General features: G+C 40.1%; 1 protein-coding gene across 1 annotated transcript in view; it reads left to right on the top strand.

The window, feature by feature from the left end:
- The window catches only part of LOC311260150 (neuroendocrine convertase 2-like), a gene marked incomplete at its 3' end in the record, with an annotated part of 183,894 nt that overhangs the window by 38,384 nt on the left and 131,777 nt on the right, over window positions 1-13,733 (top strand). Inside the window, exons 5-6 of the mRNA XM_084357664.1 lie at window positions 2,218-2,321; window positions 7,371-7,476. Of these exons, the coding sequence (XP_084213790.1) occupies window positions 2,218-2,321; window positions 7,371-7,476 (210 nt within the window). The remainder of the gene's footprint in view (window positions 1-2,217; window positions 2,322-7,370; window positions 7,477-13,733) is intronic.

The raw sequence follows: 13,733 nt of genomic DNA, 5'->3' as shown, positions 1-13,733 counted from the left end.
CTTTTCTAGACTTTCCAAATGTTATTGGACCGAATGGCTCACATTATGATAGTGAAACGAGTCAGTCGGCGGGGTTGTGACACTTAAAAGAATGTATCCACTGTTTTACAGATGCTTCTTTCACAATGGCTCTATTGTTGTTTTCCTTCTGTTACAACTGTTTCTTGTGCATTCGTGACGTGAAACGTGACGTCAGTGACGTATAACGTAACACTGCAGATAAAAGTCACGGACGGGCTGCCTTGCCTGCGGGAAGTAGAAATGGGGTTAATAGGTGATTTTTAGCGGGTTGACCCATGTTTAAAAAAACTCATGTAGACCCACTAATTTTGGTGGAAAAGTAGCATTACTGGCATGTTCATCCTTTCTAAAGTCTATATCCTAAAAAACATTAATTTAACAATAACATTTAGTTCGGTTTAAAAATTGTGTCCGAAAGCATTAAGTGACCAGACCTACAATAATGACTGGAGTATTTAAACATACGTTTTTATATGCATACAATGTTGTGGGTATCCATGTACATATGTTAATGCATATGGCTGTCTGGAGTGTACCACTTATGTTATTCTAGATGCCTTTGAGACATCATTTTGACCTTTATGACAATGAGCCTCTCTGATGAAACCAGCTGCAGCAGTTTTATGCCTGTTTGATATTTGCATAATGCATGTGTATGTCTTTAAGTCCAGTCACATGTATTAGTGTGCATTATGTGTGTATGTGTGTGGTTGGAAGTGGTGGGTGTGTTTGTTCAAGAATGTACTGGCTCACGTCCCGCTGCGGTGCTCTCTCTCTCTCTCTCTCTCTCTCATTGTGTGTTACCAACCTCACAGTGTCGCTCAGCCTCTGCACTGATAGATGATAAGAAAGAGAGTTAGAGGGAAGAAGATGAAAAATCAAGGATATGGCGGATGAGCAGTACACTTGTTTGATTATTCACATAGAGAGAAAAAGAGAGAGTGCACTTCTAAGTTTTGACTTATTGAACTTTTGAAATCTGATGCTTCTTACTAGTATTTTTAGATTGAAGCTGCCAATTTTCAATATTGTGTGCCAGTATTAAATATCTCAAGTACGACCACCATCAGGCCAAACACAGTTTCTTGGCAGTGTGGAAAAGCCTCATTATGGGACTCTAAACTCTATTAAAGTACAGGGTACAATTAGTAAGAGCAGTGTTAGTAATAAGGGTGTAGTGGTACGCAAAATTCAAGTTTTCCTACATCACAGGAAAAATAAATGCAGAAATGTATAACACTGAATGGTAGCTCATTTATCATAATGCTTACTGGAAAGTCAAGATACTCAAACACTGGCATATGGTCAATTTGAAAAATACAAAAACATCAACATGCCAGTAATGCTCTTTCTAATTAATTAACGTATCAATTAACATTGTATCTCGTATGTATTGAACATGTTAATTGGTGAGCTTTAGATGTGGTGTTAAAAGCAGTCACCTTTGGACAAAGCAAGGCTAGCTATTTCGTGGTTTTTGCAGTGTTTGGCTACAGTCAGTAATTGTGCAGACATGAGACTTGTACAGTTTAGGTCTTCTCTTCTATGTTGGACACATGCTGACATGTGTCAGTAGTTACTTTGTTCAAGGGGAGTGTTGAAGCACAGAAGGTTGTATTCCGAATCAAATGATTTGTGATCAATACACACACCATTACATTCCTAACTGATAATAATGTTTGAAATATATCCATGCATGCGAGTATTCCTGTGTTTAGTCGGTTAAGAAAAGGGGCTTTCCATTAACAACTGGTGTGATATTAATTAATTCTGCATTACATACCATATATTATGAAACAAACTGATTCATATCTGTCATTTTTGTGTGTGTGTATGTGTGTGTGAGATACAGAGAGAGGGAGAGCGAGAGAGAGAGAGATGGAGGGGGTGAAAATGTGAAGAAAGAGAGTGGCAGTGAGTGTAACATGTAGTGTATGGAGAGAAAGGTGCAGGCCTTGATGAGCTGATAGCACATCGACAGACAGCGAGCCAAGCTGTGCGGCAGTAATGAGATGCTAATGAGATGCTAATGATATGGTAATCTTCCAGCAGTATTCCACCTCACTGGAGAGAAGGGGGGATCTGGGAGGCCTTTCACCATTGGTTGGAGACCAGAGACTTCCTGAAGTCAGAGTTCAAAACAAGAAAAAAAAAAACACACACGTATACACACATGATGCGTCTGTGTGCTTGCAGGTTCCCATAGGAGACCGTCTGCAACTGACAGGCAGTCGGAGGAGAATAAGAGTGACCAGTCCCTCACCTTCAATGACCCGCTCTGGCCCATGCAGTGGGAACTGGTGGGTGTAATTGTGTATGTGTGTGTTCGTGCGTGTTCATTGGTCTTATCTGGAAGCCTCCTCTCTCTCCTCTCAGCTCTTGTCCTCATGGTGAAGGATGTTCGTTTGACAGGCATAAGTCAGCAGGCTTTCATGTGTGACTGGAGAGAGAGACAGAAGATAGAGGGAGTCGGGGAGATGATGGAGAAGAAGAGAGAGGGAGAGAGAGTGGAGGTGAAAGAGGTTGTCCATGTTGAACTGAGACAGATGTCGGGGATTGATGAGGCTCGGAGCAACACTGACACACAAACTTTGCTGCAACAAGACAAGCTCATCCCTCCAGCAGAATTTTGTTCTCATGGTTTGACCAATATATGTTTGTGAAGTAGGATAGCAGTACCAAAGCAGTATGTTGCGATATTAAAATGTCATATATGTCACTGCATAGTACTCGTACAAACTGTCAACTTCAGGTGAGACTATTCTGTCAACTGCATTTATAGCCTTTTCCCAATAATAACCAATATAAGAACTAAGTAATTCATTTTGATAGAAACCACCACTCTGTCCTTCATGCTTTCATTTCTGTGCAATCTACCAATATTGCCTTATGTTTCTGAGAACCATTTTTGAATAAAATGTAATTACTTATTTTGTGGAGGTAAAGTATTCATATCCTGAATATTGTTTTCATGAAATTACTAAAACAAAATTCAGCACAATAAGCACAATAAGCTTTTTGCACCAATATCAAAACAATACATTTCTTGATACCTTCTATTTTTCCCTAATGCCCCTTTTCAACTACCCCTGGGCAATATTAGCAGATATATGTTTATCAATGCAAATAAGTTTCGTGTTAAATCAGGCAGCTATGGAGGGACTTTCTCCACTTGTCCTGGATATAGATTGGCATTTACAGTAGCCAATACTGCTGAATGTGCATCGCATTAGCCCCCACCATGCAGCTAGTGCGTTGAATAAAGTTATACATTTGTTTTTATAATAGTAATTCGTGAGGTACAGTAATTCAGCCCCCTCTCTGGCAGCGCCCTTCATTTTATACTGTACATCCATGGCAGCGCCATAAAGTGTTTATTGGACAAATATTGATTTCGACTTTGGAAACATGGAATATTACATAATTTGTTATTACCGCAATGAGAAGTTTTGATCACGATATCTAACAATAAACAAATCCTTACAATTCTACAATCCTTTGTTTAAGAAAGTTTTTTTTCCGTAAAAATATATATGTATATGTATGTGTGTATATTGTATATTGTTATATTGGTCCCCCTCAATCTTTGCAATAATTGACCCACATTGTTGCCAGACATTCTGATTGCTTATTAGAATCATGTGAACAGATACCTTATAGAATAATTTAATTTTTTGGTCTCTTATATTATTTTGTATGTGATTTGTTACATTATTTGGAGCACTGAGTCTGGTTCATACGAAAGCTTTAGAGATTATAGTCAACAGCATCATTTTATCCTGTGATTATTATACATCTCTGGCAAGATTTTGCCAAGTATCCCGACCTGCACACAGGCACTAACATCTCAGGGCGGCAGGGCTCAGCCAATCCAGACAGTGGATACTCATGACTGACATGCTAGGGTGTAATCTGACAGAGCCAGGAGCAGGAGAGGCGGGGTCAGAGATTCACCACGGCAACAGATTGATTGACACCTTAGCTCTCGGGGCAAGATGGAGGGGTGAGAGTCAGGAGGGGGGTGGAGGCTGGTGGAGACAGAGATGGGGGAAGGGAGGAGGGGGGATGGGGGGAATATGAAGAAGAAGGGAAAGAAAAGTCTGACACAGCTTTTCTGTTTGAGTGTGATTTATTGCAAATAGTCATTCTTTCAACTGTGCAACTTTATTGACACGATTGCTTATGAAACAAAGCAATCTTGCATTGCTTTGTTTCTCTGCATGAGCCTATTTGAAAAGACACCAAACAGATTAAACAACATAACCAAACCTATGTAGGTTTGTACATGAAGCTTGATTACAACTGAGGTATAGAACATAATCATCATTATCTCAACAGTCAAGAAAAATGTTAAGCTTTTGTAAAGTTGAGGACACATCTCTCTCTCTCTCTCTCTCTCTGCCCCCACCCTGCTCTCGTTCTGTTGTGTTTAATCAGCCTCTGGTGGATGTGGATATTGATCGAGGGTCAGTAATCTGCTCAGGGTTGGTAGCCTGCCAGGACCAGACGTGTGTGTTAGTGTGTGTTAGCGTGTGTGTGTGTGTGTGTGTGTGTGTGTGTGTGTGTATGCTAGCATGCCGTGTATGTTTGCTAAAAGCTGGTGTGTACATCGTGGGTGAGCAGTATACACACATACACATGCACAAGGCAAGTGGACTCCATTGTATCGTTGCTTAGGCTGAGTCCAGCTGCTCCAAAAGGAGCTTGTTCAAAGCTGCTAAAATCCATACAGCATCCTGGACGTGCTTGCTGTGGATGGTTTGTGTGTGTGTATGTCTGCGTTCGTGTGTTTGTGTGCTATAGCTGAGGGGCAGCTAAGATAAAGGCAGAGAAGACAGAAAGATTGTTTTGTTGTCGCTTTGTTTGCATGTGTGTCTTCTGCATAGGGAAAGTGTGTGTGTGTATTTGTTTAGTGCCTTTTTGTTGCATGAACTTTTGCACAACTCTGTATATATGTATCTATGTGCTTTTGAGCGTGCGTGTGTATGTGTCTGTGTGCGTGTGTGTGTTTGTGCAAACATGTATATACTAGAAAGGCATGATTGGTTGCGTTCCAGTGCCTCAGAGAGTGATTCTGATTCTGTGCATGATTGTGTGTCTGTGTGTCTGTGTCTGTGTCTGTGTCTATGTTTGCATGTTTGTTTAAATATGTGTATGTGTGTGTGGATTGAGTCAGCGTTCAAGATGCCTGTCTGTGGGCTTATATCCAAGTTCATAAGGTGTGTGTCTGTTTTTTTTTTTTTTGCACATACGTGTGCCTGTGTGTGTGTGTGTGTGTGTGTGTGTGTGTGTGTGTGTGTGTGCACTCCCCTGGGCCAGTCCTCGTGCTCCAGTGGACGTTGGCTTGCTAGCTGTCTTCATTCATCCACTTTATTCTCACATACTACAAAGCAGCACTGCTCCCTAGATACATCCCGCTCAAACACGTATGCAAGTACGAACGCACAAACTCACACACACACACACACACACACACACACACACACACACACACACACATACATACATACATACATACATACATACATACATACATTCCTCCTGAACTTTACCAACAGTGGAGTATTATTCTACACTGGCCAAAAGTGGACCTCTGTTTCTGGTCATTTTGGAAAAACAAAAATGTAGTCATCTTTTAAATTGCCAAGAGGGGCTTTGTAACACTGAATGATGTTTACCTGTCCCAGAAAGGACTTTCATCTCCTGCATTGAAACTGTCTGTGTGCATGAACAGGTACAAAGACTTTCCTGATGTCTTTTAAAAGTTGATCATTTAAGTGAAATAGTTTGAGCATTTAGACATCTCACTGTGACACAAATGTTTTGACAATAATTGCAGCAACTTTGAATTAAGTGTTTATCTAAAAATCATTAGTAACTTGACTGCATGCAGTATTATCATACACCTACTAAGAAAAGCAGCATTACTGTGTGACATGTATCTAGTTTTTAATCATATAGTATTTTTATCGAATATTTTTTAAATTATTCAATAAAAATGTATCACTAATCTATCTATCAATAGCCAATCTTATATTTTTTTTTAGGTGTTAGTATTTGTCATTACTGCATGTGTGGAGTGGTCGAGTATTTTACTTGGATTTAATAGGTTTGTGTGACATATCCAACCTCAGCATGACTGCAGTGATGTCATCACAGGTCAAGTCCATGACCTCTGTGGCTTTTGCGAATGGGACCTAAAATGAATCCTGTGTTTGCAAATTTTCATTGTTATGCTGAAAGTCTACATCAAGCAGAATAGAGTTTGGTGAAAGACAGACTTCTGATGGACAATAACAAATCATGTTAAGAGCCTGGTTTCTTTAGTATGTTAAACAGACTGAAAGCTGCCAGCCATTCACACTGTGGAGGAGTGGAAACATGACTTTATGTTAGTGAGTCTTTAAAATAACAGCACTGGAATGCAGGGGCAGTGTTAATCATTCACAAAATAAATTAGAAATAATTTTATAATGACCAAACCATGACCAACAATGGACCTCTAAAATGTCCCCTGTTGACTCACCTGTCCACTGTTGGTAACAAATCCAAGGTCCACTGTTGGATGGGTACACAGGTGTACACACACATATATATTTACACACATACACACAAACACACACTACCCCCTACTGAGCAGTTTTTTCCCATTTGCTTTCTCTCTCTCTCTTTTTCTCTCTCTCTCTCTCTCTCTCACTTTCTCTCTCCCTCTCCACCATGATAACAACAACAGAGTTGAAGCCTCTTCAAACACTCACTTTGAATATCAAATTGGTGGTGCACGTGTGTGTGTGTGTGTGTGTGTGTGTGTGGGCAGAGGAGTTTTGGGCAGCTGCTGACATTTTGGGTAAGACAGTTTGTCCGCTACCTTTTTGGCTGTGTGTATATATGTGTGTGTGCAGCTATCGTGTTGTTTTTCAGTCTTAGTTTGTGTGCATGTGTGTGTGCATATGAACCATTTCAAGTTTTATTGAGTGTTCTATTATATTTGTGTGTGCTATTATATTTGTATGAGGGTGTTAAGTGTTTTCAAGTGAATATGTGTAGTTTATGGGACCACTAAGGCTCATGGGAGTTTCCATGCGTGAGCTGTTGCTGTGCACGTGTGCAGATTTGTGTGTGACTGTGTGTTTGTTTATGTGTGGGTGGTTATGTGGTTTGAGGTGCAAGGATGAAAGATCTGTCTATGTGACTCGCTCATGAACTCTGTGGGCTCCTTATGGGCACTCTGAACACACATACGGTGTCTAAAGAAGTTTACTATTTCAGTGCACTGCAGTCATCCTTTTCATGTAGTGATGATGATGTTCTGTCTCTATGTGTGTGTGGGTCCCTTTGTGTGTGTTTAGTTTTCACAGGGCAAGTACAACTCTGGTGGCTTTGACCTGAACGTGATGCCGGTTTGGAGCAACAACATCACTGGTAATGGAGTGGTGGTCACTATCATCGATGATGGTGAGTCTAACCTTCACTGCAACACACATGCACACACACACTTATCAGACTGATTGGATTCTTTAAATACGTACAAAGGTGTATAATGCCTGTTTAAGACAGTAGATTGATGATACAAATATGGATTTATCCGGATCCAATGTAAGAACATTGTGTTTGTAACAGGACTCATGCTTTGGCTCTGGGTTTATACTAACTGGTAGTTTCATTTTAACCAGACCATTTTCTCCTTAATAAAATAAGACCAGATGTAGCTTTCTAAAATATTTGGAAAACAAATGTATTTTAATCAGAAAATTATAAAGTGCAGTGTCCTTTCATCCAACATTCTGCAACCTCTAAAAAGATTTTAGATCGGTGAAGACTTGCCAAGTTTGATGTGATGCATCTGAACTCTGGCCCTCAGTGGAGAGAGGGTGAATGATTTATCTTAGCCCCCCTCCCTCCACCACCTCATCCGCCACCACCACCACCACCACCACCACCACCAGCACCGTCATCTTCGTCTCAGTCACGCCACAATGAGAATTCATTTCTCTCTGATTGCTGGGATATCTGGCAACAAGGGAAATGAGAGAGCGGCATCTTATGGGCTCATTCATCAAGAACTAATTGAAGCCTCACTAGTCTCAAGTGCTGATAGAGCTGGAGTAGTGTTGGAGTGTGCTGTTTTGTATGGTTGTGTGTTAAAAGTGTTCATGTGAAACTCTTTTTGCATCCAAGTGGCTCTGACTCTGCAGTATGTGTGCGAAAGTGGACTCGGAGAAAAGGTGTCATCATTCAGAGAAATTGCATATTTTTGTGCATTTGTGTGTGTGTGTGTTTAGTCCCCCTTCCATCCATGCATGTTAAGCTGCTTGCGTGTGTTGTGTGTATCTTATGTGAATCTTAGTTCACTGTCTGTTTTTGATGAAAGATGCTGCTATCATGGTGGACTGCTTTGGACAGAAGGCCTTCTCTTTGCTCTGGATCCCTTTGCATACAGACAGCTACTCAGTGTGTTTGTGTGAGTGTGTGTGTGTGTGGGTGTTGGTGGCAAGGGGTGGAGGGTGGATACAGAATGAGCAAGTAAGCGAGAGAGAAAGAGAAAGAAATTAAATAGAGGAAGGATATAGAGGGAAATGTCAGGAGAAAGCACAAGCAAAAAGGATTCAGAGAAGGGGCGTGTGTGTGTGTGTGTGTGTGTGTGTGTGTGTGTGTGTGTGTGTGTGTGTGTGTGTGTCTGCATGTGTGTGTGTGTGTATTAAGGTATTTGTGTGTGCATGTATGTATGCGTGTGTGTGTATGAGACGGAGAGTATTAGACTTGCACCACTGAATCTCCTCTCCTCTGAGGCTATTGTACTCTGCTCCACCTCTCTGTATTGATTCCACCGGGCAAGAGCTCCCTCACTCTTCCTCTCTCCGTCTCTTTCTTTCTCTTTCTCTCATTTTCTTTTCCTCTTCCTTTTTCCTGTTCCCTCTTTGTTAACTAGGAGGTGACCTCTTCCTCTGGCCACCCTTTTTTCCCCCCCTCCCCTCTCCTTCTCTTTCTCCATCCCCCCCTCCATCCTTCCCTCTCGGACAGTCTGCCTCTCACAGCTGAAGGATCATGTACACGTTCACCTTTAGCCACCTTTCAGTCGATGCCTATTGATTTTAATATCACAATGAAATAAATTATTTTTCTTTGAGTGAAAGCGCCCACTCCTCCCCCTCCTCCTCCACCCTCTCTCTCAACCTCCATCCTTCAATCCAATCCCTCTGTTTTAGAGGTAATGTAATTGGCATCTGAGGCCGATCCTCTTGCAGCATTGAATCACATTCACTGTGCCACCTTCAATTTGTATTCCTGTGTTTGGGTTTGCTTCTGACTCTCCTCTTTCAGACTATTCTCTCAGTTACCATTAGATTTATTTTATTACCGTACTTCATGTACATCAGCATGACCCTTAAAAAACACAGCTCGGTAAAAAACTTTTGTGCTAAAACCTTGCTTATTTCTATACATAAAATCAGATTTATCCATTTGTGCTTGTGTTTGAGGATGTGGGAACATTTACAAGCACTTCTGACCATTTGTACCAACAAACCCCCAATGGTACACAAGTGTAATATCAAGTAAACCAATCCAATACTAAAGGCGCACAAACCTGACCTGTCAACTATTTAAGTAACTGATGGAATGTCAGCCTTCATTTTTATAGACGTGCATTTTTTTTTTTTTTTTTGAAAACAAATTGTGTTCAGAGTGAACCTATGCCTCTATTTCATCTCGTTTCCCAAGTAGTGCTTCACTGAGCACCTGTGGCTCCTCATAGGAAGAGAATCTGTTAATGACATTCAGCCTGCATGCATTCATTATGATCGATTTAACAAAGCTGGGAATAATCTGTTATGATAAAACTGTTTTTAAAAAGTGTGAGGGCAATTTAAAAGCTAATTTGTGATCTATGAATTGCACTGAAATGATACCGTCCCCACTTTCTTTTTTGTGTGCTGCACTTCTGTATTTGACATTTCATGATTATTCATTTTTTCCCTCACAGAACCTTTATTTATTTGACATTATATCATATATTAGTGACTCGGACCATGTGCGCACTACTCACTCAGTCTACCCACGTTAACTGTAGAATGAGTCGACTGGCAGAAAACTTGCAACTATTATGAAAACTGATAAATTGCAGTGAAGAAATGTAACTAGGTACATTTGCTCAAGCAAGTATATGTACTTTACTTGAGTATTTCTGCTATGTTATACTCATATTATACTTTTTACTCCACTATATTTATTTGATACATTTAGTTACTAGTTACATTGTAGATTGCATGCTGCATCAGAACCAAAGTAGTGCACTTTGAAATGAATTAATTTTATCTACAATAAACACTGATTCTGATAATCAGAAAATGCTAAGTATTGGAGCCAATAACCAGCTCGGTTTTTAAGCATTTGACCCATAGTGTACAGTATATACATTCATGCAAATATATGTATACATTTACTCCCACTTGTACTTTTGGTACTTGCGTACATGTTTTGCTTGCCAAAAAAAAATCAATTCAAATTTAAAATGAAACTCCTACGTTATTTAGTCTTTTAAAGCTTTTATTATGAAACAGCAAAATCAGGAAATGCTGGGTTTTCACCAGCAGTTACTTAAAGGAACTTGGGGCAGGATCAAGAAATAAGACTCAATAGTGACATGACGACCGTTGCGGCTGTTAGGGTAACTGCAGCCATGAGCCAAGCCGGCACGTGCGCATTAACTCTTCAAAGCAGTGCAGCTGATGCTGTGACACTGTTATTTCTTTACTCACTGTTCATGTGACTGTTTACTGCGCATGCCTCCACGGAATGACGTTGGTAGCCTACAACTGCGAACAGCATCATGTCAAGTGATGTTTGATCGCTTATTAAATATTTGTTATATTTTATATTTTTTTTAATAATATGATGTTTATTCGGGTGCCAGCCCGGCTTTGGTCGTAATTTCGTTTCGACTCATGACATGCCGCTGATAAAACCTCTGTTTTCTTCTTAGTATGACTTTTTCGTGGACTTTGTGGGGTGGTGGGTCGTTTGCTGGCCGTAGCAGAATCCATTACTACCCAAACACTAGTTTGGGTCCACCGCGCTTGTCTTCTTCCCGTATTTTTGAACGCTTCATCCACCATTAGCATTAAAAAACTTAAAATGCATGTTTGTTTTTTCACAAATCCTGCCCCAAGTTCCTTAACACAACTCCTGAAACAGCTGAAAACAAACACCATGAAACAGTCACATACAGCAGATATCAAAGAGTTTGAACAGGGACATTCGAGACAAACTTAACTAAAAAGGCCTTTTTCTCTGGGTTCCTGCACAGACATAAGTTCAGTCTGGCAACACAGGCTCGTTTAAGGGTGAGAAGGGCTTCGTCATGGGTTGGTTGTGGTCAAGAGCCGTTAACGCAGCCCTCTTGGAGGTGTGCGGGCCACACTATGGACCTACTCGAGAGAGGGTCCATCGCGGGCATGGCTTGACTCAACTTGGTAAAACTGGTCATGGAAATGCAAATCGACGTGGCTTGGTTTGACTTGGCACGGCCAAATTGTCAGTGGAAAAGCCCCATAAGATTGTTACTAAAGTGCTATACATACTGTGACTTTCACTTTTACCAAAATCAATTTAGATAAGCTATCTTTACATTTACTCAAGTATGACTTTTTGGTCACTTGATGACTTTGGACTTTTAACAACACTGACTGTTAAGTAATTTTTCAGGGAAAAGTGACCACAAATTGGTAAATTGGATAAATTAAATGTCTTTGGTCTGACCAAATAAGTCATTTGATACTGGAACATTGGGTTCTCAGATATTGTGATGGCCTTTTTTCACTGTTTTCTAATGGTTTGTAGTCCAAATGATTAATAGAGACAACAACATACTGGGAAGCTTTCCTGCATGCCTGCTATTAGGATGCTAGAGTATCTTCACATCATTGTCTGTGAGGGGTTTTATCTTTATCTTTCTTGGCTGCTACTTTTGTCGACAACAAGTAGCTAAACATTGACGTTTCTGGGACTAAGTGATGTGGTTGACCATGTTTGGCATTTGTGGGGTGTTCCTGTTTGTAACTAAGCCTGTGCAATAAGAGCTTAAGCAGATTTATATGGAGCAGGTGATATTTACTTACTACTTACCAACCTTCTTATTTTTCAGTTCCTACGCAAACATTTAGAACTTGTACTATGCTTTAATAAATCTTTAGAACCCTTTCATTGCAGGAATGAAAGACAACTTTTGCATATAGTTTACATCAACATAGACAGTAGGGATTAGGCTCTTGTCCACTGATAATGACCAGTGAGTGGGTTGAAGATATAGATTGATCATTGAAATAGCATGCACCCTCCTCCCAACTTGTCCCATGACAGTCCACGGTGTCCCTGTCACCCTGCTATCAACACTGGCCTCTGTCCCTCTTGGCTGGGCGTCCCAAAAGCACTCCAATATCGATCGGTGCTTACGCCATTGTCATTACATGTCATTGGTGCACAGAGAGACACAGGACACAAATTAGACTGGGTAGGTGAGGTAGAAGGATGAATGGAGGGAGGAAGAATAGAGGGGGAATACATACAAAGAAGACAAAGATAATTCAGTGAGCTCAGTCAGTAGAGATTCCTATAAGGCAGGACTGTCTTACAGTGATTTGCAAAGAGCAAGCAAATGGTCTCTATTAAATGTTACAATATTTACTGTAGAACATATACAGGTAAACATCAATTTGAGCCAGCCCTGTATGTATACATGTTGTACATTTCCGTGTTTCACGTCTTAGAAATTACAGTAAGTTGAAGATGGTGTAATTTAATAGTTGTACCTTGAAAAGCAGTGCACAGAGGGAATAATGTGAGGCCAGTATGGATGCAGAGCTATATTTATGTTGTCATACTGTATGTATGTATCTATCTGTTGATGTAGGAGGTGTGATAAAACATTTTATGGCTGATTCTGCAGGCTTACGTAGCTGCTGTAAGAGGTAGAGCTGTATTTTTGATTATCTACAGCCTCCGCTGATTGACTTAATGAGCTGTGTCCATACTGCGTGAAATGCATTTACACTACTGTCTGCTCATGCTGCGCATCACAGTTGTACTGAGTGTGTCATTGTCCCACTTGCAATTCTAAAAAGTCCATTAAGACAATGAAATGTGTATATTTAGAAGTGTACTGTACGACTTTAATTGTTTTTCTTGGAGGTGTCATGATCAGTACATGATCTGCACCTCTGATGCTATAATCTGAACATTAACCATAATAACAGTAATCAAAATATTAGTAATCCAAAACACTAATTCACCATATTCCACAGTGATTTCTAAACAGCTAGTGTTTTGTGACTTATTGATATCATATAACCCCACAAATAGGCAACTGGATTTTAAAAATGCAATCCAAGCTCAAGGTAAAGAGCTTTTGCTATTAATTGATTTAAGGTATGATATGTTACATTTCCACATTCAACAAATATCTAAAAACAACTGGACCTTTTGTTATAAATTTTGTTGAGTTGTGTACTCACATTATTGAAAATGTTAAAGAAATCCCTAATTTTATTCGATGTCATTTCATTTCGTCGTCTGTCGCTATAATTTCTGGGAGAGAGTCAGAGATTGAGGAAAGAAGTTAGTGAATGTGATTAAAATAACATGAGTAAAACTTTAAAACATCGTCCATGAACATTTCTGCCTGAGTCATGTCAAATGGATTTTGGTCATCAATGGTG

The sequence above is a fragment of the Pagrus pagrus genome (genome assembly GCF_965226575.1).
Source record: "Pagrus pagrus genome assembly, chromosome: 7".
In the NCBI taxonomy this organism is placed as follows: Eukaryota; Metazoa; Chordata; class Actinopteri; order Spariformes; family Sparidae; genus Pagrus; species Pagrus pagrus.
The sequence above is the reverse complement of the archived record's forward strand: the minus strand, read 5'-3'. Positions and strand labels throughout refer to the sequence as shown.